At 38.4% G+C, this 26,665-nt stretch overlaps 1 protein-coding gene and 1 long non-coding RNA gene across 2 annotated transcripts in view; one reads left to right on the top strand and one right to left on the bottom strand.

Moving 5' to 3' along the window:
- The window catches only part of LOC146463384 (uncharacterized), a 432,669-nt gene that overhangs the window by 396,657 nt on the left and 9,347 nt on the right, over positions 1-26,665 (top strand). The window contains exons 8-13 of the mRNA XM_085084507.1: positions 15,861-15,932; positions 16,473-16,544; positions 20,091-20,162; positions 20,270-20,371; positions 20,689-20,760; positions 21,694-21,765. Of these exons, the coding sequence (XP_084940633.1) occupies positions 15,861-15,932; positions 16,473-16,544; positions 20,091-20,162; positions 20,270-20,371; positions 20,689-20,760; positions 21,694-21,765 (462 nt within the window). The remainder of the gene's footprint in view (positions 1-15,860; positions 15,933-16,472; positions 16,545-20,090; positions 20,163-20,269; positions 20,372-20,688; positions 20,761-21,693; positions 21,766-26,665) is intronic.
- On the bottom strand, positions 5,002-6,638 carry LOC146463385 (uncharacterized). Its single transcript, XR_014856922.1, has 2 exons — positions 5,740-6,638; positions 5,002-5,256 (listed from the first exon to the last, which is right to left on the bottom strand). It is a non-coding gene; the product is annotated as an uncharacterized LOC146463385 (long non-coding RNA).

Below are 26,665 nucleotides of genomic sequence, written 5' to 3'. Positions count from 1 at the left end.
TCGAAAATACGTGACAAATTTATTCAGGGGCGAACAAAAAGGAAGCATGAAAACATGCGCTGATGGACCAGTTGTCTGAGATTGATCATTTTTTGTAAATGAATGGACGTAAAACCTGTGAACATAGTGTTTCATGGATCTCAAAGCCTCGCTCTCTGGTATTGTAACTTTTTTTTCAGCTCAGTGAGGATTTCATACAGAAACAATACAGTAATGCAGTAAAACGACAATAACAAGCGATTCAACATCTCTCATTCATTTCCGCTCATATGGAAAGCTGTAAATCATCATGGAATCTGATCAACTCTTGCGATAAATAAAAAGAAATTAAATGAAATGAAATGCTTAAGTAATGCTTAAATTATTATTATGTTAATATTTTTTTTTACTTTTATGCATATGTTTGGTGCAAACAAAATGTCACTTTTATGCTGGAAAGCCGTCACTATTATACTCCATTATGTTCGCATGATTTTCTATATTGGTAAGCATGGAACGAGTTTTCTAGTAATGAAAAAATATGTATATAAAATTTGCTCTGATACAGCAGGAGAGGACTGCATCAGCAAGAAGAACTGGAGTCACCATTTTAAGATTTCACTGCTAAGTGAGGAGACAATTATCCACCCCCAGACCTGGCAGTTTTTTCGCTACTATTATAGGGTTATACCAGATTCGTTTGCCTCACTATTATACTTAATTAAAACTATGTCGACATAATATGTAAAATCCCACCAGAGGAGCTGTATGAAGTTTATTAAATTGTAATAAAAAGTCGATTTTCGGGTAGATTTTAATAAAGAGATGTTAAAAAAAAAAAAGAAAAAAAGTGGAAAGTGATGCACTTATCAGGGAAGACATCCAGTGTTATCAGAGCAAAAAAGATGCCGTGATACTCCCAAGAGCCACTCAACCTTGGTCCATTGCTGTTTTACTGACTAATGTAATGTTTTATTATTACTAAAACCTCGCCATGTAACCGGGCCCGTACTGCCTCAACACCTTTTAGTGTTTTCTTATTATTGCTACCAACAAAATATTCTTCCTACTTGCAGTAATTACGTATCGTTAGCAAGTGTGGGTGATCTTTTTGGCAAATATGTTTGGCAAGAAATAACCAGCGATCAGGCACTGGATGTTTTGGCCCTCTAGTTAATACTATTGCATTCTACTCTAGCATACTATAAAAATAGCAGTATTCGCTGAGTTTTAAGCTGGATTCAGATTAAAATTAAAAGACTGTAGGATCACGTGCAATGAAACTATGGGAGGTGGATAAGTGATTGTAGATAGGTAAAATCTTGGGTTCTCAGCCGTGAGTCTTTATCAATAACCAACATTTTTAACTTTAAAACGGAAATCGATTCCTCCGCCGTGACGTTTCATAAAAAACCGAGATATTTATATTTAAAAGGGTAAACGGGCATTTTTTTTTTAAGATTACAAACAACATTCGTCCGCCAAAATGGATAAAATCCACTAATTTTTGCATTTTAAAGTTCTCGTGGCCTTACTATGTGTTGTTACACATTCTGAGCCCACGACAACAGCAAAGAATGATGGAAAAAAGGCTTTACATTTGTCTCGATTTGTATTCGGCCGTAGATTAATTCATGTTAAGCCCGTACGACTGTATTTGCAAGCTTCAACGAATTTTCTAGGACGGGATGGGAGCTGGGTTGTGTCATTTGAAACTTTAGGGTGCGTTCGACTGACCCTGTTCCGATATAGGAATGCATGCAACAGTGACAAGAAATCCCCTCTAAGAGGTTTTAGGAGTTACTAGAGTACGAAATGGCTCTTAAATTATATCATGTGTAAGCGAATAATTACCGAAATGTCTTCTCAAATTACTTAAAAGAAAAAATTTAACAGCTATTCCGCTTATTCCTATTCCGGAATACAGTCAATCGAACACAACACTAGTTTCATTTACGAAGAACTGGAGTTCGAAATTAAAAGAAATAGCCTAAAGAACACTTGACCGAAGTATATGGTCTTCGCATGTTTTTATTTTGGTGAGAAAAGCGTTACGTCGAAAGCCGCTCAAGGCCGAGATTGTCGTCCAAGGGATTTCGCGCAAAATGGAAGGAGAAAATACGATGGAGAAACGTCTGAGGGTGTTCCCTGCTCACTCGCTTATTCTTCTTTAACAGTCCGAAGTCATCTGACCGTTAAAATCTTAGCGCCACGGGTGACAGATAGTTAGGCGTAGCGGCGTAGTGGTTTGATGCGTGGACTCACAAGCAGAAAGTACAGCGTTCGATTCCCGAAGTAACGGACATAATGTTATTCCTTTTCACCTTTTTTTTAATTTTGGCCTTCAATAGCCAAACGCCAGCCACTCCAAAGGCCCCAATCAATTTTCAAAATTAAAACTTTCTTTAAAAATTATATAGCTATTCGAGGAGCTCAGTTTTGCTGAGGAGAACGGCTAAGCGGCGGAGAATGCGGAATAAATGCCCGTAATGCCCCTTATTAGACCTTAATCTTTCTTGTTTAATACGATTTATAATTATTTCGAGTTCTGAGCCAACCAAACACAATGCGAACAATGTTTTATACCTTTCAGGTCACACTTTATTCCCGCATGGCGTCCACGAATCTTTAGTTGTAGAGTATAGTTTAATGCCGGAGTACTGCTTTACGGCTACCACTATTCAATTCAGTTGGCTTACGCCACGGTGCAGTAATTAATCTCATGAAATGCTTACAATCTTTTATGAGCCCGTAGGATTCTGAGCTCCTCGTATTTTTCATTTTCCGCTGTGATAGTAGGACACACAACATGAATGTTCAGCTTCTTTCAACAACATACGGAGCCTTATACCGTTGATCGAAATGACATTAAACGAACCGCAAGTGAAGAGAGTTTAATTGGCGCAAGGTCTAAGTACCATAACATTTAAGCAGTTTACGTGTTCTGTTCTGTGCTACATTAAAACAGGGGCCGAGGTGAGAGAATTTTGCGGGCAGCAGAGTCGGAGTTCTATGTTGGGAAATCTGAGTTCTGAGTTTGATGACCCTCGTGGTTTAATAAAATGAACAAAAAGACTATTTCGTAGGTCATGTATCAGCATGTTGTCTTCATCAAAGGACTTGCCACGTATGGTTAATATTGTGGGTTCTGTCAACTAAGATTCTGATGAGATCGACTTTCATTCCAGTATGAAAAGTATACATTGTAGCGGCTTTACATAAACAGCTTATATATATATATTTTTATACGGGTAAGAAGGTGATTTACACGCAAAAAAGTCGAAAGTAGATTAAAAACTCAACAATCGACCATGTCGCATTTAAGATCATCCCCTTTTTTTTCGTTTTCCGTTGCCCAACAGACCAGATTTTCTAAAAAAAATAAAACAAACAAACAAACGAACGACAGTGATATTATCATAATGTTTCCGATCTCAGCAACAGCTTAAAGCTACACAGTTGAGTCATTTCAGTTTTAGTGTAGAATTGAAAACCCAGAATTATTTTACCGTAAACATCGAAAGTATCAATACTTTCAGGGGATTGTTTATTTTGAGTGCTTCCTTTTGAACAAGGTAGCTAACTGTGTTGCAAGATATATGCTCCGAATACCATGAAAATTGTGAAAACATACGCCCGTAATCATCTATAGACAGTAGTAAGCATACTTAATGGCGTCTTCGTTGTTCCCTAGTAACCATTTTAAGTTACTGTGTCTCCCGGTCTCCCGGTTTCTCACTACCCCCTCTCCCCCTCCTTAGTCCCCCCCCCCCCCCCCTCCCCTCTCTCTCTCCTGCACTACCTATTGTTGTTCGTTTATTTATTTATCTTTTTTTTTCATAAGTTTATTTTTACTCCGACCGACCAACCAGCCTAAACTCTAAAAACAGCATCGACAATAAACGGCGGCCCAACCGTACCGTATTCGGCAAGAATCCAAACTACTCTGTCCACTTTCTTCACTGCGTCAAAGTTTGCTCAATGAGTCGAACACAGGAAATAAATCTTTTATGACAGATCTTCAAACCTGATAACGTGAGCACGAATGGTAATGTTTTGAGACTTCTGTTTTGATACATCCTATGAGTCGCGCTGGCTGATTCATTCACAGGTTGTGACGAACAAATCGTGGAAAAAAAAATAAACGTTAGAAGTGAAAATACTGGGGTTTTTTTGTCAATTCTTGAACTTACTGTATCTCACTTCATTTCAATGCTGCAACCAAAATTCCATATCATTTCGGCCCTTTACATTACTGTGTCGGTTGCAAAATGTCCACATTTTACAGACAAGGCAGACCTCCCATTTAGGGTCATTAGGATTTAAGAGCAATTCTCCAGGAAAGTGAAGCAAAGTTGGAAATGAAAAATTTTAACCCCTCTTCAATTTTTGTGTGTAGGTAGGTTACCTTGGGGGATATACAAAAACAACCATATTTGGATCGGCAGATGTATCGTTGCCATGGTAACCGCACTATATGACGTCGGCCTTGGGACCATGTTTTGAGCAAAAGTTCCACTCTCAAAAAGTAAAAGTAAACGAGTCTGGTTCTTGGGTGCAAGTGAACCAATTCAAATGAAATTCATACAGATGTTAGAACCACTCTCCCAGTTTATAAAATTTGCGGTTACAATAATTTGGGTTTTATAAACAAGAAGAAAATGCTCGTCCTACTATGTTCCCTGTCAGCCATTTAGACAAGCAGGAAAAACAAGCACAACGATATTCGTTATTTCTCCGAAAGTACTCTTTCCACATAAACCAAATTAGCAGCAGAGATTACATAGATATTGACGTTTCTAAATATCATAAAATCAATTTGGGGAAAACTATACTCTGGCCATGGGTGCTGAAGACACCTGGGACAAATTGCAAAAAATTGCAAAATTGGTAATTTTGAGAGCTCTAGTATTTACCTCAAACAGGCTTTAGAGAGAGAAATCAGCTTCAAAAGTATCTTTTATCATCTTGTCTGCTACCTACATTTAGTAAATAAGGTTTTGGCCAACAAGTTTGATGAAATATAAATTGATACAAAACCTACCTTGAGGGTTTTGGGAATTTCTTCAGGATGCTTTCGTCGCGTGGTTCTCTCCACGCACGTTCCGTCTTTTTGACCAAATCTAGCGCAGACTAACAGTTACTCCCATCGAATATCCAGTTTGCTGTGTTTCAGACCAAAGATGATGATACAAGTAGCCCGCATACACTTGACAAAGAATAGTTGACAAAGTCCAAAACATGGTCGTAATGCTTGCGATTTCTGCCGTCGAGCACCTAAATTCATCAATATTATTCAGCCAGGAAGTAAAGTAAATGTGTCGAGATCGATGTTCAAAGCAAATGCATGCCTTTGAACAATCCAAAGTAACGTCTTTGGCTAAAATCGAGTCAGATATTGCGATAGTCGACAAGCCAAGAATGGTAAATAAACTGAACGCATAGGCCGGAAGTCCGAGAAGCACGACTGCTGACCGGATGTAACACAATGTAATGGGATGTAACACCGGATGTATGTGTAATGATATCCTCTTGCAATGGGGTTGTTTCACAATGGCAATGGTGAAGAAAGCCAAAAAAAACAATAGCCAAATGAAAACAAAAACAAAGGAAATGAAGCTGAACTGAAGCTTGGGTGAAAATTGAACGCATGATCATAATAGTCGCACCCCCCCCCCCCCCAATTACAAATTCAGTTATGATAAACTATTCGTGACAAGAGAATGAAAAATTCGCGCGTGAAATGTTACATTTCTTTACCTGCGCGGCAAAGAATAAGATCCATTTCTTTGCTGACTTCATCACGGGTTATACTAAGTCCGTAGGCTTGCACGTGCCTGGAAATATCCCTTTGACATTGACTGAGTTTTATATTGTTCCCACTGCACTCACAAACCGAAACGTCCCTTTTGGGATTGGAAAGAGACCAACTTCACATTGTCCCGACCAGGATATTTTCCTTCGCACGACGATATGCAAATTTCCCTTACAGTGTTTTTGATCGACGGCACAAATTTACGTCCGGTCACCCCTCCCCCCACCAAAAAAAAAAAACAACAGCAAAAAATAAATAAATAAATAAATAAACAGAAAGAATGCCAAAATTTGGGCAGGTATTAGGTACTGAATGTGAAAATTTATCGGCTTGGAGAGGACTTTATATTTATGTCTGGAGGAGAGGTGGGTCAAAAATTCCAACTTCGTAAATTCTAATGTGTACGCTAATGCCCCAGATCAGCGACGTGTCTTACATGCAAGCCATCCTTAACATCCAATAAGCAATGAATTAAAAAAAAAAAAAAACAAACACAACCAGGAAACATGGGCGGCTTATGTGGTTGCGTAAAACGATCAGTGAAGCACTTTTATTTTGTCCTCTTTATTCACCAATGTAAAACAGTCATAAAAGCGGATCAAAAGTCGTCCTTTTATCCCTCTATCAATGATATATTGTAAAATGTCTAAAGAAGAGATAATGCCATTGCGACAATTAGCCGAAGCTACAAAAACAAACAAACAAACAAACAAAAAGCGCGTATATCGCATTTAAAACTACATCCGGTCAGCAGCTTTGCTACTCGCATTTCCGGCCTACATACGTTTGGTCATAAACAGGTCGTAAACAACGATTTCTTCGCTTCTCAACCATGCACCACGGAATGCACGGCTCGATTTAGCCAAAGAATTCAGAATCGTCGCAGACATGCATTTGCTCAGCTGTGATCTTGATACATCTATTTAACGTCCTGGATGGATTGTATTGATGAATTATTTCGATACTCGACATACGACTGTGTTTGACCTGTTCGACTGTTCTTTATTCGGGTTAATGCATCATCATCTTTGGTCTAAAAGTAGATGTTTGGCGAGGCTAGGCAATTAGATTTGTCCTTTCCGATAGAGTCTGTGCAAGATTTGGTCAAGAAAATGGAGCGAGCGAACTGAGGAGAGACCCATCCTATACGACAAAAGCATCCTGAAGAAATCCCCAAAAGTTGAAAGGTGGGCTTTGTTTTAATTTATATTTCATCAAATGCGTTGGCCAAAACCTAATCAATCAAATGTAGATAACAGATAAGATGAATGAAAAAACCTCTGAAGCTGATATTCTCTATCTAAAGCCTGTTTGAACCAAATACTGGAGACCTCAACATTTCCAATTTTGCAATTTTTTGCAACTTGCCTCGGATGTCTTCAACACCCATGGCCAGAATATAATTTTCCCCAAATAGATTTTATAATATTTATAAACTTCAATATCTATGTAAGCCCTGCTGCTAATTTGGTTGATTTGGAAAGAGTACTTTCGGAGAAATAACGAATATGGTTGTGCTTGTTTTTCCTTCTTGTCAAAATGGCTGACAGGCAACATAGTAATACGAACATTGCCTTCTTGATTATAGAACCCAAAATACTCTAACAGCAAATTTTATAAACTGGGAGAGTGGTTCTACCATCTGAATGAATTTCATTTGAATTGGTTCACATGTACTCGAGAACCAGACTCGTTTATTTTTACTATTTGAGAGTGAATTTTTCGGTCAAAACATAGACCTCAGGCCGGCGTGATCAAGTGCGGTTTCCATGGCAACGACGCACCTGCCGATCCAAATATGGCTGTTTTTGTTCATCCCTCCAGGTAACCTACCTCCACACAAAAAATGAAGGGGGGTTAAAAATTTTCATTTCCAACGTTGCTTCACTTTCCTGGAGAATTGCTCTTAACATTTGGTGGTTTTAAGCCACCTCCTTTTCTTATTCTCCGTATACCGTTGTCCGGACGGCCAACTCAGGCTTTGGAGATTTGCAGAAAAATGGCAATTAGTTATTATCTTTATTATCAGGTTTCCCAGAAGCTGAGTTCATCCAAGTTAGCTTTTTATTTGAATTTGGAATTGGGAACGTATTTTACCGGCCGTAAATATTAAAAGCATCACCACTCGCTACTTAGTTTCGGATCTAGCAACCTTTTACTATCAATTCTTTCATGGGATCGTTAAGTTTTCCTTCGAAAGACAGCAAAAAAATGTAAATAAAGGTATACGCGCCGAACTGTCTTTAAAAACCATGAAAAATGCGAAAACGTAAGTATAAATTTTTTAGTGAAAAGGAATTCATAACTTGGTTTTCTCTGATAAGTTCAAAGAGATCAGCATTTAGCGGAGGAGTTCCTTCAACATATGACAATGGTTTACCTTTTCAGAATGTTGTCACCTTCGGTTTTACTGACAACTGACAAATTTTTGTTCGTTTTTATTACATCGTTTGGCTGCTGACCACAACATCCATCCATCTTTTCCTGCTTTCAGACTACAATTACGGGTTTCCTATTATATTTATTATTATTACTATTTTTATTATTATTATTATTATTATTATTATTATTATTATTATTATTATTATTATTATTATTATTATTATTATTATTATTATTATTTTATATCATCTTTATTTTCGCAGTCCGATCGGCATTAAATTTTAAAACCGGGTCGACGGTGGTAAAAATAGGGTGATGCCCGGCTAAATATTACGGGTACTTGTCAGAAAACTATATTTGTTACTTCAGCTACTCGAGCAAAAAAAAAAAAAAAATACTGGAGCCTGACGGAATCTAGAAAAAAGGCGACTCCGAGAATAGAAATCATTGCAGAACCAAGTTTTGGTTTATGCAAAATTTTAATGAAGAAGATATTAAATATTTCAACTGTATTCCAGAGTCATAATCATGTCGTGTCACAAGGATGTTCCACTAGCAGTATTTATACCTAAGATAATTAGCATATGGTACCAATGAATAAAGTTATTAGAACAAGTCTAATTCTACGGAGGCTTGAAGGCCTTCCATTAATTGTAGGCTTCAAGTTCTTTATGTACAAAGCTTCTAGAAAACCAAGCTGTGACCAATTGTCATTTAAAGATCTATTATTCACAGTTATTGTAAACTGACTGGTAAATATGGTACTTAAAACAGAGATCAATACAAAAATTGGTGAAATCAGGCAAGCCAAAAACAATAATAATAATAATAATAATAATAATAATAATAATAATAATAATAATAATAATTCCTTAAATCTATCACAATATAAAAAGTGTCTGAACATAGGTTGTTCAAGTTTGGAGGCATGTTCACGAAGCCGAAAAGCTAAGGAACGATAATGTTGCACACACACAGGACATGTTAATCTTTAAATAACATTAGGCCCGGTTCATACGTCGAACTTTACATGAGCCGAACCTAATACCTATTAAGGTCGACCCAAATAATTAAGTTCGGCAGTTGATTCAGACGTCGAACCTAACTGAAGTCGAACTTAATTAAAGCTAAAGTGAGAAAGTAGATTTTCGTGGTCAGCGGCTGTTGTTTGTACTCAACAAGATTTAAAATGGCGGGAAAGATGAATTCTGACATGGAAGAGCTTGCTTGATAAAATAATAAAGACAGGCCAAACACGGCTCCTACAGGTCGAGATAGGAAGAATATGACCTTCAAAGCTAATTTGCTCTTACGAGTACGTCTTTCAAAGATCTCTCTTTTCTGTACGAAAGTAAGGAAGGGTCGTTGTAGATCTCCCCTAGCAGAGGCTGATTTTCTATCAAGTGTCATTTACCAGGAGCCATAATCAGGGATGGAGACCGTAACGAGATGCCATTTTGACTTGTGGGCTTGTCCCCATGTGTCGTATCAAAAAATCTATTTTTAGAAAAAAATTGCGCCATACGCGCGTGCGCGCACGCGTGTAAACAGCCAGGATTTTTTTCTACCCGTTCAAAATGGCGTCCAAATTTTAAAATTCTGCCAGGGAATATCTCCTCAGTACTCACATTTAAGGAATTAGACCCTCACTAAGAAAAGGTAGCAATTGAAAGAAGACGGGAAAAGTTGGAATAAGCGGCCTATTGATCACATGACTCTCACAGTAAAGTCAAAAAGGCGCCAAGACGGTGGCGCTGCGTGCGTTGCTACTGTTGAATGAATGAAAAAAGCTTACACTCTACTGACATGTACTCAGACACGTAAGGACTTTTTTATCTTTAGTGAATTTTTTCTCAGCTGCTTTCCGTGTCACATATAAGGTAGTAGCCCCACGCATATTTGCGTGTATTCACGCGGGTTTATGACGTGAAGGGGGAGGGGGGGCAATTTTTTCTAAAGCTAGATTTTTTTGGTACAACACAAGGGGACGCGTGGACCCCACGCTTACGGTCTCCATCCCTGATTATGGCTCCTGTATTTACTCATCTGAATTGTTTTAGGTTAGACACAGAAGGGCGATATTTCATAACAAACCTCAAAATGTTTTTGCGGGTTTTTAGTTTGTTTTGTAGTGCCGACATTCTTTCGCGGAGGTTGACTTCTGAAAGAGTTTTATCTATAAGGTTATCGAAGTAATCTCTGATAGGTAATCTCTGTTTGAATTGAGTGATGTTTTCTTCAAATGTTGTTTTTGAAGATTTTGTTCTGAGAAGTCTTGAGTCTTCGCCTTTGATATAGCCTATATTGAAAGTTTCTGTCGGTTTGAAGTGCATGTGCACATCAAGAATAGATTCTTTTTTTTTAATCTTTCGCATCTCAGACAAGTATATTCAGTTGTTTCGAAACAAGAAGAGCAAGCACATTCCTCATTTCCCGCCATCTTGTTCAGAATGAATTCCTTTGCGCATGCCAAGTCGATGGAATGCACAGACCTCTGGGATAGATATAATTTATATAATTTATACGTAACGTATGCATTTGGTTCGGCACATGAAAAGTTCGACGTCTGAATCGAAGTCGAACTTTTGCCGTTCTATTCGACTGGCGCAGTCGAATAGAACGGCGGGTCGACCCAAATACAAATCTGTCGATCCTAACTGATTCATACGTCGATCTTTACATGCGCCGAACCAAATGATTAGGTTCGGCTCATGTAAAGATCGACGTATGAACCGGGCCTTACATGTAGCTTTCAGCGAAAAAGGAACTGGATCCTTGTTGGAACAATAATGAGAAAGCGTGGAAGTAGAATAAAGTGCTACAAACTTAACATTATCGCTAAATAACCTATTCAATTTCTTGATAGATTTGTTAATCAGGGTTTCACCTCTTCGACCAAGCTATGATAATTTTATCCAGAGTAAGTAAGAATTCTTTTTGATATCCACGCAAATTTCAGACTCAAGAACCGAGATCGGTGTTACATAAGAAGGCTGAATCTTGGTCAAGTTTCAGTCGTTATTCACTTTCTTCGAACAAGAGTTTTATTTTGTTTGTCCCGGTCTATTTCACTGCTATTCGCGTGCTGTGAATATTTATGATTGCGTGAAGTCGTGCAAGAGAAGCAGAAGCATATATTTATGTTAATTTTAAGTTTTGCACGACTTCCCGTAATCATAAAAATTCACATAACGTGAATAGCAGTGAAATAGACCGGGGCAAACAAACTAAAACTCTTGTTTGAAGAAATAAAAGCGAATGACGACTGAAACTTGAGCAAGATTCAGCCTTCTTATCTAACGCCGGTTTCGGTTCTCAGTTGAGCCTCAGTAAAACTTGCGTGAATATCGAAAACAATTCTTACTCTAACCGCTTGCAATTCAACAGAAAAATCTGTGGGGGCATTTTAAAGATATCTCCATTTATGCAAAGTAGGAACTTTTCCATTCATCTGTGCTTTATTTTAAATGTTTTCAAACATAAATATCTTAATGTAATCGGAGACACCCATGAAACTCAATACACATTTAGAATGTTTTGCTATGAGGAAAGACCTTTTAACAAAAAACACAAAGTGCTAAGTGTCATTTTGCCAGAGATATTGGTGAAAAATACGGAAATAAACAAAATCATCCCGTAAAAATTAATTCATTATTTACCTGAAAACGCTCTAACCGATTTTTTTTCTAATTTCGCCTTCAAGTTGTCTAGTAGGTTGATTAGTTTAAATCTCTAAAGTTTCGTAATCAAGTGTCTGACTAGATTTCGAGATAATCGACAATGTTTAAAATGAGAGGCTATGCGCTTCCGTTGCTATGGTAATAGCTGTTGCCTGGAAACCGATGAGAAAATTAACTTTGATCATATGTTGAAATGATGATGTAGTATGAAGGAGATAAAAGTTTATCTTGTATGCGAGATTGTAATTTCAAAACTTCCACTTTAAGTCCAGAAAAACTGCTGCGAGCCTCTTAAGGCGATTGAGAATGGACTTGCATGTGTACTCTCTTAAAGGGATACTCTAGACCCCAAAACAACTTTCGCTTAAAAGGTAGCAAAGGGTAATAAAGGTAATAAAGGGTAAACGGCACAAAAAGTTCAAAAGAAACAAGTAAAAGGCCGAAAATTGCCGGAGAAAGGCGAAATTTTCCCCTTTTTGAAGACCGGAAGTAAAAATCGTCTTTAGTGAAGCACGTGATCGATGACGTAGAATGAAGAACCGCTCTTGTTTACAACACTGAAGAGAATATGGATTCTGGGGATTAGCGCAGTTCTTTTGCTTGTTTTTCTTCTGAACAAAATAGTACAATCGAAATTGCCGACGGAGCTATGTTAGCAGAGCTATGAGGGCGCTCTGTCGTATGTGTTTAGCCGTGTAACAGCGAAGTGAACTCGGTTACGGACTCTACAAAACGAGTGCGAAGAGGTGTTTAAGAGCGGATTGGTAAGCGACCAGTTATGCATTCTATCGCAAATTCGGTGTATTTCACATCCGCAATGAGATTTCATTGGCGATTGAATACGTTTTGAGTAGCATTAAAGTTTCCTTTTTATGGTACGGCGTTTTTATTTGAAATCCAGTTTAGTTACATTTTTAAAAAAAATCCACGTAAATTTTACCCCGGGAATTGGCCTGTTAGAGACACAGCGTACAAAGCTCAGCGAAAGCTTGGAGATGTGGGCAGCTTTCATTATCACGATTCACACTTTACAGGAGCGGTACCTGTACAAACAGCAATACTATGACGAAGTCTAAGCCCATAAATAAATTCGGAAGTCATTGTGTTGTGCTGGGCCTTTTGGGACATTAAACGAGTTTATACCTTTCCTTCCATATTGCATATTGCGTTCTATTAATACCGCATTCGAGCTCACTTTACAGGGATTTTTTCCGCTAAGTAATGATACCGGCAATTTTTCATTGTTTGCCATTTTAAAGCAAAATAAGGCCTTTACCTTTGATATTATGCTGATTTAGAAAACGGTGTTCACCTTTGTTGGTCATTTTGCTCTGTCGCGCCGTGTATACAGCGAATATATATGACTGAGTCGCGTACCTGAACTGAACAAGGTTAATGAAATAACTGCGATACTACGCGTGTTCGAAAGGTAAGCTTAAGTATCATTATCGGCTAATGCTAGTTTTCTTCAGACTGCACTGCAATAACAATTTCTTATTATTTTACAAACATAAAGTGAACCATAGCTAGTTCTGGTGGAGTAGCTTGTTTTGTAATCTGTCTGGCGCGAGCGGCTTCATTGGACGTGCTGTCCTCCATCGGGCATATGCTCATATTTTCTGATAGTCCTTCTTTAAAACAAGATTGAAATGGCGTTTTGTGAGCTTTTCATCTTTCCACAGACACAGCTGTGATAATTTGTGGTTGAGAACAGTCTTCAGAAAAGTGAGCAGAGGTCGTGGGGTTAGCAAACAAATCGAATCGCGTGTGTCCGAACCACCCGTACAAAACCCGAAAGAAATGCGAATTATTAAGACCTTCACCGTTGTTACAAGAATTAAGCATAAAGCAACCATAAATCGATACGGTATCATTGAATTTTCCTCAAAACACGAACTATACATTTTATTTTGGAATTTTAAAATCAAGCCATTTACCTAAACTCCAGAGGAATCTAACCGGAAAAGGTTTGGCGAGTTCTTCTTTTACGTCATTTCCGGTTTTCGGCCCAAGCGCTGCTTCGAATCCCGTGACGAGAAACTTTTCGCTTTTCTAGGCAAAATAGCGGAGATCGAACTCTAAATTTGGTAAATATCTTTTATTTGGGTCTTAAGCTTTCTGAATTTGGAAAGTTGTTTTGGGGGCTAGAGTATCCCTTTAAGAAATCCATTCCAAGATAAAAATTTGTTGATCCTTTTGACTTGGTTCTGGAAAAGCTTAGAATTACTACAAATTTTGGCCGCTCTGGAAAACAAAGCTTTTACCAAGCGGTCTTTAAACGCCAAGGTGTGAAGCTCACACGAAATATACTGACCAGTATGGGTTTCCTTATAATATTTTTATTGATTAGAAGGTCTAGAAAATGTACTTTATGATCAAGAAAAGTATCTACAGTAAACCGTAAATTCTTGTCGAATCAGAATTAAGCTTGTCAGGAGCCCATTAGAGTAATGGGCTCCTGGCTTGGTTAACGTCAGAGCGCTTCAGCAAAATAAGCATGTCGTCAACTTATGTACTGTATATAGAACTTAATTGTGCTATCAAAAATCAATCAATTAGTAACGAACTGTTCCTCTAATTCGGTCATAATGATATTATACATCAAAAGATACGAACAGGGCCGTACCTAGGATTTAAATTGGACTTTTTGTTTTCACCCATACACAAAAAGCTGCCTCTAAGACCTTTTAAGAAAAAAAAAATACACTGATGCTTTTTGTCTTAAATGTCATGACTTTTTATGGCATAAAACCCTTGTTTAGCTTGAAGCAAACATTGTCTCTCATTAAATGGTAAATTTAAAAGACAGTCGATGCACCGCTGTAAACAAAGGGAGAAAATCACTGAGTACCCACAATTCAAAAGTACTACAACAGTGGAGCGAAACATTTGCAAAAACACAGTCGTGATTTACGTACAATTTAAGCCTTTTGTTACTGTGACTCGTTACATAGCTCTATAACACGCTACAACGAGAGAATCAAAAAACCAAATAGCCGTGGCAAGAAACACCGTGTGATAAAAAACTAATAGCCGTGCCCAGAATTACAACAACCACACAAAGCTCAAACAATGATTAATTCCTGTCCTAACATTACACAAATCTCAAAAAGAAAGGCAATTACCATTTGCTAATTATCTAAGGTATAAATACTGCTAGTGTAACATCCTTGTGACACGACATGACTATGACTCTAGAATACAGTTGAAATATTGTATCTTCTTCGTTAAATTTCGCATAAGCCAATCCTTGGTTCTGCGGTGATTACTATTCTTGGACTCGCCTTTTTCCTTAGCGAGGTTAATAAATTTGTCGGGCCGAGTCGGCCCGAGCGGAGCTAAGCCGCGCGAATTCGAGCGAAAAATATATTTATATATATGTTTAGTTGAAGGTGTCTGCACGGTTGCCTAGCAACAGTGAAAAAACAAAGTATGAATGACGTCGGACTGTCTGGCGTCGTCTGGAGCAAAATTTGCATACATCGCGAAAGTTTGCGTGCGGGATCAAATTTCAACTGCAATGTTCATCAATATTCGCGGGATACAGAACTTTCTCTCCAGAATCTTTTCCCTTTTTTCCAGAAATCCTTTTGGTGAAAGATTGCATTGAAGAAATTACACTTTTTGTGGCCGCGGTAAAATAATTTTCCGTGGGAAATAAATTCATCAAACACGACAGCCGCGCTGCACGCCTGTTGTACATTGCGTCGCCTCAGAAATAGATTTTCAACCGCAAACTAGCCTGTGGAACTACGAAAAGACCATGCTCATCAAAATAGTTGCTATGTTCAGAAACCTTTTAATCTCCTCATTTGATGCCGTACAATACCAGTAAAGAGGGCTTTCCACCCAGCCCCAGCTTCGCGAGGTTTTGCGAGTCACGTATTTCTAGTTTATTCAAAAATGTCGGATGTATCTGGATTCTGAAGGAATCTGTTACCGCAGTTTAGCTTATTATTAGAGAGAAGTAATACAAAGGTCTCATGCTGTTTTTTGTTTGGTAGGAAGTTGAATAACAACGATTTAAAGTTGTTGCGTAAAGGAATTTTCGATCATAACAAAAGGCTGCTTGTGATGTGAGTACCTAAAACTAACGCTAATAAAAACCCCTAAGAGATGGACAAATAGGAGAACAATTTAAGGGTATGTTACTTTGTAAATGACACATTTCCAAAATGCAGTTTTTAAATGAGTTGAGTTGCGTCAATTTCACGGAAAAATTCCGTTAAAAATTTCAAGATGGTAGAGGGTTTTCAATTTCAATTGACACAGACTAGGACAACGACAAGTGTGGTTACTGTGATGGAAAACACTAAAAGACAAACAACCTACCCGGTCTGACAGTAAGGATCCTGTGAATGCTGTCATTGAAAATAATCAGATTTTAAAGACAATTAACAAATTAATTCTATTTGGCTTTTGGAACCGACATCATCTGTTTCCCTTGAACCTCGTAGTTTTCTTCGAGCCTTACTCTGGAAAGCTGTTTCCTTCTCAGACAAAAATCCGTGCATGTTGTCGTGCCGAATAAAGGTTATCGGTTATTTAGGAAGCTGTTTATAGCATTAATCAGTTGTATGTGTATTGGTTATAAATCTTATTTCGTTTGTCTTTAGAAACTTGGGTGACAATGAACTAAGGACCTTGCCTTCGGAGATTTTTGACCGCAATATCCAGCTGAGAAGCCTGTGAGCATTTTTTTCCTTTTTATTTTCTTCTCTATCCGAATAAGAGGTGCGTTAAATTGTTACAAAATGACTAATCATACAATAGCCATTTTTAAACTCAGAGGACGCATAATCCGTCCAGACGGATAATGCGTCTGTTACGTTAATTTATACGTCTAGTGTAAAGACGGGACGAGCTACGAGAGACGAAGAACGCAAGACGTTGCGCAGCCAAACATAAAAGAGCATGGATACCAGAGTCTTTTGGGCAGCAAAATTCAAGATGGCGGCGGTGTTGCAAATTGTAAAATTCTTCTCCAGTTAAAGAAAAGCGGAAGAAGAGTTTGCAAGTCATCGATATAGTAAGATCGAAGAAATGGTAAAGAAACGTCGTTTAAAGGAGATGGACTTCGAAAGTGAAGCTGCATAGTCCGCTGCTCTGTCAGCAATCATGATGACTAGTGAAAAGCAGCAGAAACAAGAGGGGTCCCGATGAGCAGAGGAACGGCGCTTGGTGGACCAACGGCTATCAAAACTGGGATGAACAATCTTTCAAGAAAAGGTTTAGAGTGTCTCGAGATACATTTGAATTTATTCTGGGGGAAATTAAAGACCTTATCTTGAAGAAACCCACTCGCATGAAGCCTAATCCTACCCCACCTGCTGCCCAGTTGGTTTTATGTTTATACCGACTTGCCCATGGGTGTACCTTTTTAACTGTTGGGGATCTCTTTGGGGTCGCAGAGTCCACTGCTCAAGTTATTTTTCAAGATTTTTGTAAGGCGATTGTGGGATGTTTGTATGACAGACTTGTTTACCTACCAAGAAATCTTGAATAGTGAAGTCAAGGACCGAAAAGCTTTCTCGAAAATTGGGAGTTTCCCTGTGTTGGGGCATGGGATGGATTTCATGTCTACGTTAGCACAAAACTCAAGAACTTTTACAGCTACAAGAAGAGATACTCAGTGACAAAAATGGGTTTTATCGGTCACAATAAGTGCTTTATGTGGGCCGCTGTGGGTGCTTCAGGATCTACGCATGACTCTAGGCTTCTAAGAAGTTGCAGTATTAATTCTGACGTTGAAAACGGTCACATTCTTCCTAACATGTCTTTGAATCTTCACCCCTATGGCGAGATCCCACTTACCACTGTGGGTGATTCAACATTTCCCAGTCACTCCTAGCTTTTTAAAGCCATAAAAAGAGGGAACAATGGTCCCTAAGGAAAGGTATTTAAACAGGAGACTTTGCTCTGCCAGAATAGTTGCTGAACATGCCTATGGCATGTTGAAAGGGCGATGGAGAAACATTTACAAAAAACAGAATGCCATTTGGACAACATACCCCTTGTCATTATGACCGGCATTGCTCTCCATAATCTCTGCATCCACCGAAGTGATCTCTGTAATGCCAGATGGAGGCTTCGGGTCAATGAGCTCAACCTGATTCGAATTGGCAATGCCCAGGCTGAAGATGGAAATACAACAAGAGAAACCATTGCCAATTGGTTGTGGGATATCAGAGATGAAGGAAATGCAAATCCTTGATTTTGTAAAGACCAAATTACCTCCACTGGCAAAAACTGAGAATCAACTTTAATGAAACCCTTGTGGATTTGATAGAAAACCACTGGTCATGTTAAGTAAACATCAACCATTTTTATAAGCCAGCATTGAAATTCAAGTTTGAAATTAAGCATTATTAAAACTTCAGGACCGTGCCTACTTTTGCTACTGCGCATTAGTTCTGCTCATCCTGGGATGGTCCAAGGAAGTTGGGTTTCTGATATTAATGGCGTGCCTGCTCAAAGACATTTTTGCGCAATTAATTACTACGCAGAAAAAGCAGATCTTGGCAAGGGTTATTGGAATCTGAAAAGAAAACTAGGAGTAACCACGCATTTTCCAGAGATAATTAAGCTACAATTTGGGGAAAAAACGCCATACATTGTTTTGTATTTTCGCATTTTTCAGAATTATTGTTGCTTAATTATGTCTGAAAAATGCATGGTTACCCCCAATTTTCTTTTTTCAGTAGCCCTTACTAAGATCTGCTTTTCCCACAAAGTCATAAACTGTTCAAAGATACTTCTAGTTTAGTAGGCACTGTCTTTAAAAAAAAAGTTCCACAGTGGCTGTAAAAACAGAATTCATAATTCAATAAACTATGAAATCAGAAGTTTTGCTTGCCTTTCAACATGTGTGTAACTGCACTTTCACTTACAGTAAGTTAACTAATCTGGAAGTAAATGTTGTGAGTTAAAGAAACTCAACAATCAACTTACTAGTAAAAGATGATGGTAACCCATCATTATCCAGTTTCATGAAACTCAACAAAAATAAGGCATGGGTCTCTAGTTGTTTACGCAAAAAGCAAGGGGGTGATCTTTGTTTTGAAGATTTAGCCGTAACGTTGTGAGACTTTGTAATGTGACTTGTTACGGCTGAAAAATTCAAGAAAACGTTTCAGTGAGAATGGCACCACTTTCTATTGCCTCCTGAAGGCTGCCTGTAGTTTTATAACTTTGTGGCTATTGCACACTTCATTTTTACCGTGTCAGAAAAAATGGCATTTATGATTCTGTACCACTCTGGCTCTTGAAGTGGAGACTTACCGCTACCCTTCTTGATGCGATCAGTATATCTACCCCATTGATCTTTCAACCACTTCAGAACTTGTTTCGAAGCTTTTCAACATCAATTTTCAAAGGAGTCAAATCCTTTTTAGATTTAGAACCAACGTGTTCCCGATCATTTTCTTCTTTAAATTCTTCCGAGGACACGAGTTCCTCAAGAGCCATCTTTATCTCCTCGAACACATTTTTCTCAACGGCCAGGACGATGGCAAAGTACTTGAGCTCGTCTCTGTCCACGGACGACATTTTCGCTGTTTCCTTGGACCTTCACTTGTACCCGCCATCTTGTTTTCTTTGGAATATAAACGCTGGCTTTCAGTAACACGTGCGCACATTTTAGCATTATCCGTCTGTTGTCCGTCTTTATACACACAGACGCATTATGCGTCTGGACGAATAATCCTCCGTTGTGCGTCGTTTAGGACGCACAACGGAGGATAATTCGTCTAGACGCATAATGCGTCTTGTGCCCGTCTTTCATACTACAGACGAATATCCAGACGAACAACGAATGTTTGCCCAAGTTCGTCCAGACGGATAATGCGTCTCTAGTATAAAAACGGCCAATAACTGAAGACGAACTGGCATTTGATGATATTCTGGCTGTTAACGTTGATGCTCCAGTTTAGGGGTAAAGAAATAAGAAGAATATAAATATAAGAGATTACAAGACTGTATTTACTGAGAGAACACAGAACTTTCAAAATTTTGCTTTTTTCCCAAACAAACAATGATCTTCACCAGAAAGAAACAATATTCGTAAAATCACTTACAGGAAACGTTTATTTTTATTATTTATTATATTCATCTGCTACTGTTTGTCAAAAAAAAAAATAACACACCTAATTTTAAAAAAAAAGCCGATTGACATCTGTTTAGAAAATTTACATTTGGGAACAACTGCATTTTAATTTGAGATTATTTCTTGATAGGAACTTGAATAACAACCAGCTAGTGGACTTGCCTGCAGGCGTTTTTGGTAAAAACACTGACCTGGGACGGCCGTAAGTGAACATACCTTTTTTATCTTTAAAATGATCCCTGAATAATTGATAATTATACAATAATTAGCAACAACCGGACTGATCGTCTTCCGATTATATCTTCATAGCTTACGTCGTAGGGATTGGTTTTATGATTGGTTTGTGAGGCAATATGGTACAGGGAGCGTGCCTCCAGAATACCTCGATGATAAAGCTGACCTATGGGGCCTGTAAGTAAACGTTCAAAGATTGTCTTATCTAATTCAAAGTGCATAAGCTTGCGTTTTTCCTGCAAAGAGTTAAACGGGGTTGAAATTCAAAGTCATTTCATATTTTGTTTTCAATGAGAGGCCTGAAACAATTGGTGTCATGGCTTATTATAACTCAAAACCGTTAATCTCAAACAAACTTGTGTGTGTCACTGCGGGTACTTTTGATCAGAAAATTGTGTTAAATGGATATACTTAACAATTCTTCTTTAGCTAGAAATAATAATCAAAAAGAAACATATTTTCCCTGCTCGGACTGAAATACATATTTTTGACAGGTTTTTGTCCAACAACGAATTGAGGAACCTGTCGCGAGGAATGTTTGACAACAATACCAATTTGGCAACCCTGTAAGTTAAGCTCTTCTTACATTACAGAACATTAATTTTTATGAAAACGAGTGGGACGGAGACAATACCATCAATAAGATACCTAATCATTAAAAACTGAACAGGTCTTTCTGATTTAACTAATTTTTTTTTTTTTTGGCATTTATTATTCGATGTCTTTCTTCCTAAGTTGTTGTTTTATTTATTTATGATCCCGAGAATTCTCTTGAAAACCTTTGGGCAGGGTTTCGCTTCAAAGGCCAATTTTTGGTTATGATTAACAAAAAGACAAACAAACAAACAGACAATAAAAACACATTTCTCATCTCCCGGCGAGACATGCAAAACCAAATTTGCGCCACGTTAATAGTCCTAACTTTCCAAAATTAACAAAATATAAACTTCAAAAATATAATGCAGTTTTAACAACGAGTAATCTTTTTTTCCCCAATGTATCGACCAGAACAAAGTTTTTAGTTTACGGTACTAATCATGTGGCGGCGAATGACAAACAATAGACATCCACGCTCAAGCAAAAACTTTGCCTTGATTGGACAAAAATGACATGAAATAATCCTTAATTTGAAAAAGTTTGAAAGAAAAGAAAGGCTCAGATTACCATAAAATTATATGCCTGTTGTTTATCATTTTTTTAATTAACGTTCTTGTAATATCGAGTAGGAGATAATGCGACAATTAACTTTACAAAAAAGCTGCTGAACTAGTACAGTTAAATGTACAAAACATTATCTCCGAGGTGTATTTCTCATTCCATCAGTCACTTGTATGTTTTTGTAAGGAAAGTAGCTTTAACAGCGCTGTTTGCAAAAGCAAAGCAGGTTAGAGGTGCCAGATGAGACAACATCTTTCAGACACTCCCATCCTTCATCAGATATTCCAACTTCAAAAAGGTTTATGGACCTTACTGTTACCTTGGCCTTATTTTTTGCATAGATGGTTGGAAGGTAACGAGCTACAAGAATTGCCTCCTGGGATATTTGACAACAATCATGAGCTGGATACTCTGTAAGTGAGGCTTATTTAGCTGAAGAAAATGAAGTTTATCCTTGAAAGAGAACACTGTGAAACACGAGGCTCTTAAACGCAAAATGAAACGGTCTTTTGCCTGTTACTACCACAAGTCCTCGATATCAAGATTTGAACACATAATTCTATGGACGTTTGTGAATGTTTACAAATTTAATGTTATCATTTTTTTTTCTGTTTACCCCTGGTCTCGTTACGAACAACAAGCGGGATGTCATAAAATGAATTATATTTAAAATGCAGTGTGAAATGACTGATCGCTGAACTACTACCAGCTTTGCTTTCTAAAGTTCATTCTAGTAACAAAATGTTTTCTACGCAGAACTTATCTTGTTTAAGGGGAATTCCTTTTAAAATATTTTACCTTGTTCATGAGCGCAGTGCTCAGTCCTTTCTCATCATCATGAAGACGAAATAATACGAAACATCATCAACGAAAAGCGTGAAAGTTTCCGCCTATTTTTTATTTCAATTCATATAATAACGTGGTTAAAAAATCATTGCTGTACTTATTAATCTAATCTCTTTTTCTTTGTGTTTCCACTATGAAAAATTAATTTTGGCATATTTTTTAGGAAGTGATTTCGATGAATAAAGACGAGTACCTTTTGACCCTTTGTATCAGTCAAAATCACCCCGTGATTGACTTGTTTGAGTGTTAGATTTATTGGTACACTACACTACTTTATTATCTACAACATTGGTCACTCTATTCGATCAACTGTATAGCAATACTCGAGATTCCCTGTGTTTCTAAGAAAAACTCGGTGCCCAAATTACCAGTTTATTTTGGTAGCTTGTTCTCGCCCAATGAAACGGCACACCAAGTAACTGATTTGCGAGCATTTTTTGTTTTGGTTTGTTTTTCGTTTTCTGTCTTTTCCTTCTTCTTTGCTCGAGTTCTGATAAAACAACAACAAAACAAAACAAAAACATTTGAAAATGGCTTGAACACGTACATATCGCCCACAAAGAAAAAAGAAGAAGAGATTTTTGCCGGACATTTTGGTTAGGGACCGTAATACTCTATTTTGGACATTTTCCTCCTGAAATCAGAAACAGGACCACGAGGGAATTTTAACTGGTAGTTTAGGTGTTATGCAAGCTGTTAGGTTTCGATCGGCGCTCGTGATGGAGGAAAACACTCGGATTATCTAGCACTACAATACAAACTTTCGCGTCATGCATCTTATTGGATGTAACATTCGGGAACCTTTTATTTACAGCTTAGGAACTTTTTGCACAGGTAACATAACGAGGGCAATTATAATGAGATCACTCCTAACACAAGCTTCTATGGACCTTTCAAAAACATAGCTCGGCGCCCAAATAATATTTGTAAAACTGGTTGTCCCACTTTCCTTGACAAGACCTAAATGCCAAAGCAAAAGATATGAAACGAAAGGATGACTACAACAAAAGAAAGGTTAAAACAAACATCTCTGGAAGACAAATTCCAATTGGAAAACACCGTATCAAAATTATAATAGATGTAAAATTCAAGACCTCATCCGAACATTTCGCTGAACTGCGTTGGCGTTCAACACTATAAAATGCAGTTGGCATATAATCAGCAAGAGCAACACCAATGGCATGCAACCAGCATTAATTTACTGTGATACTAAGCCAAATGAGGGGGGGAGGGGGGTTATTTGAAAAAGTACTCACAGACTTTTCCAGTAGCCAAGTTATACTTCGAATTGTAAACGGTGACTGGTTAAAGCTTTCACAGAACAGGTTAACCTGGTGCACAGCCACGCATTCATTACACCTGGGTATCATTGTAAAGAGGTACACTTGGTTCAGTGAGAAAATGGGCATTGACATATCCGGCTGGGTGTTACTGCTCCTTGGAGTTTACGATACTGGCAGACTGTTCTTGTTTTATTTCTATTATTTCTTTACTTATAACGGAGTTTGGGAGACCAAAAGATATAATATTCACCACGAAAACTCTCCTTGGAAAAGTTACCCAATTTTCAGACTTTTTACAAACTTAAATTTTTGATCGTAATAAATACATCTCATTGCCTGTTAGTGGTGGAGAGGTGCAAAGAAAATTGCGATGCGCCCGGATAACAAAGGCGAAGAAAATATTGCGAGCAAGATAAAACGAGAGGGAACTGCTCATCCACTCCTCATCTTCTCAGTACTAAATTCCAATTTTGCAGCCAATTCGAATTCACTCACATTGCTATTTTAACAAAAAATTAGCACTTGTTGAAACATACTAATTGACCCTGGTAGTAAGTCTAATGCTTCACTGTTTCTAAATCCATTAAAAATACACCAATAAAATTCTGCTTCTGATAATTAGCCTCTTAAAAATTGCCGCTGCCAAATTTAACTATTTTTCAATTTACATTTAGGTAATGCGTACCCAAGACCAAAATTAACTGAAAAATAGAGTTTGATAACACTGGTATCAAACCAACCGTCAGTGTTCTTGCAATGACGTTTGCGAAGCAGTTATCATCATCATCATCATCGTCATGATTATCATCATCATCATTTATTTGCCTTTATGTGTATAACAAATTATCAAAAATATACAGCAAGTTGTTAGGCGAGGAGACCTCAGCAAACCACCAGGCTTATAGGAGAGGCCACCTCTACATCACAATATTAAACAAGATAAGGGCTGCTACTGTGTCCAGTTTTACTCAGCAACTGCTTGGGAGTCTATTTACAGGTTATCTCACCGACTGCAAAACGGTTTTGCTCGGCCGGGATTAAAAGATGGCATTATCTTACTTCAAAAGGAGCAAATATAAGCAGATGCATAGACTGTTCACAGTCCCCCTATTTTTCCGTGGGATTCTCGAGACCGGTATGCTTCGATGGAGCTGCCGCCATCTTGGTTTGTAAAAGCGAGCGCGATCTGGGGAGAGTGTCTAAACTACCGAGGGGTTGGGTAGACTGTTCACAGTCCCCCTATTTTTCCGTGGGATTCTCGAGACCGGTACGCTTCGATGGAACTGCCGCCATCTTGGTTTGTAAAAGCGAGCGCGATCTGGGGAGAGTGTCTAAACTACCGAGGGGAGCGGGAGTGGGTGTTAGTATAATGGGGGATGGGAAGCGAAAAAATAGAGGGACTGTAACAACTTCTCACCGTCTCGCGTTCCAAAGGCCCGTTGCACCAGCAACGGCAACACCTCATTGGTCAATTAGATAATAGTAGTTCTGAAGCGTTGACAGCATGACTGACGTATCTTTCACCGCCAGTTCTAAAAGTGGATACGGCTGGCGTGTAATGTGAAGATCGTGGGGAATGTTTTGATTTTTGTCGTTTGTCTCGTCGGCTTGGAGGTCTGATAGTTGAAAATCAGCGGCGGCAGACTGCAGTTTTCCGTCTCTTTGGACTGCTTTGAAGTAGATGGCGAACTGTTGGGACGACTTTTTTTAACAATTCTCTGGGGCGAAACAACAAACACAAAGCGGTTGAAACGTTGCTGATCGTGGCTTTCCTCGCAAGCGCTTTTGCAACGACGTAAAGATTTCTCATCTTGTGGATCCACTTCAACTCCAAGATCGATGTGCTTTAAAAAGATCGGCTAGAGGAATGCTGGCAACTCCAGCTCTTTCCGGGATCTTAAAAAAAATTTTCTGTGGAAATGTACTTGTTTTTCTTCCCGAAATCGCCGACTGCTATTTTAAAATAAATGTTACAAAATATGCGGCATGTATCTGAAGGTTTCGCTGTTAGCTTCACTGCATGTGTTCCGCTTGTATTGAAATTCACTTTGCAAATAGCTGATGTACTGTACTGTATTTTCAAGCCTACACTCGAAAGACTTTCGCAACTTCATTTTATTTCGCAACTGTACTTTGTTTCGAAATGGTACAGAAACGGTACTGTAACAAGGACTATCGTATTTCCTTCAATTTGACATGTTTATCTCTGGGGAGTATATTTTTTGTTTGATTCAATTAGTCGAGGCGACAAAGTTTTGGCACGCCCCTCGAACACGAGACAGTGAGAAGCTGTTACAGTCTCCCTCCATTATACTAACACCCACTCCCGCTCCCCTCGGTAGTTTAGACACTCTCCCCCAGATCGCGCTCGCTTTTACAAACCAAGATGGCGGCAGTTCCATCGAAGCGTACCGGTCTCGAGAATCCCACGGAAAAATAGGGGGACTGTGAACAGTCTAGCAGATGCACGGATCCCGCGTGGAAATATGAACCACTGAAAAAGAAACGTGAGCAAATATGTCATCATGTTACAGAGGGCTTTCCATTTTAAGTAAATGTTGATATAACCCTAGTGGAGGTGCAGTGTGAAATACCGCTCCTATCTCTTTCTTTTGGATTTCGGTGGTCGCGCCTGTTATCTGCTTTATCATACTTTAGCCGCTAAATCAACAACACTGGAGTAACACCGTAAGACACAAGATACAAGACATAAGATAATGGAGCCCGTCCCAGCGTGACAGTTCTAAAAGAAAAATACCCTAATAGTAAGGAACGATACAAAATAAAATGAAACATTAGAATGAAAACGAACCTTATCGGTGATTCTCTATACAAGTAGGTCCAAAAGCGTAAGGATGCGATGCCAAATACAGAATACAGAATACGACGAAACGCTACAACGCCAAGAACCGTGGTAGACTTAGGCCCAGTTGAGACGGCGAACTTTTCATGAGCCGAACTTAAATTAAATTAAGGTCGGCCCAAATCACGAAAATCCCGCCTTTTGATTCAGACACCAAACTTAATTAGCCGAACTTAATTTACTTGAGGCAAAACCAATCGAAATGTCAGCGGGTTTTTTTTAAATTTATTTTTTTTATTTGAAATACGTTATAATAATTTGTGCATTAGGTTCGACTCATGAAAAGTTCGGCGTCTGAATCAAAGCCGTTCCAAAGCCGAA

Source organism: Pavona decussata, unplaced genomic scaffold (genome assembly GCF_977016875.1).
Source record: "Pavona decussata unplaced genomic scaffold, jaPavDecu1.1 SCAFFOLD_178, whole genome shotgun sequence".
Lineage (NCBI taxonomy): Eukaryota > Metazoa > Cnidaria > Anthozoa > Scleractinia > Agariciidae > Pavona > Pavona decussata.
This window is presented reverse-complemented; position numbering and strand designations above follow the sequence as displayed.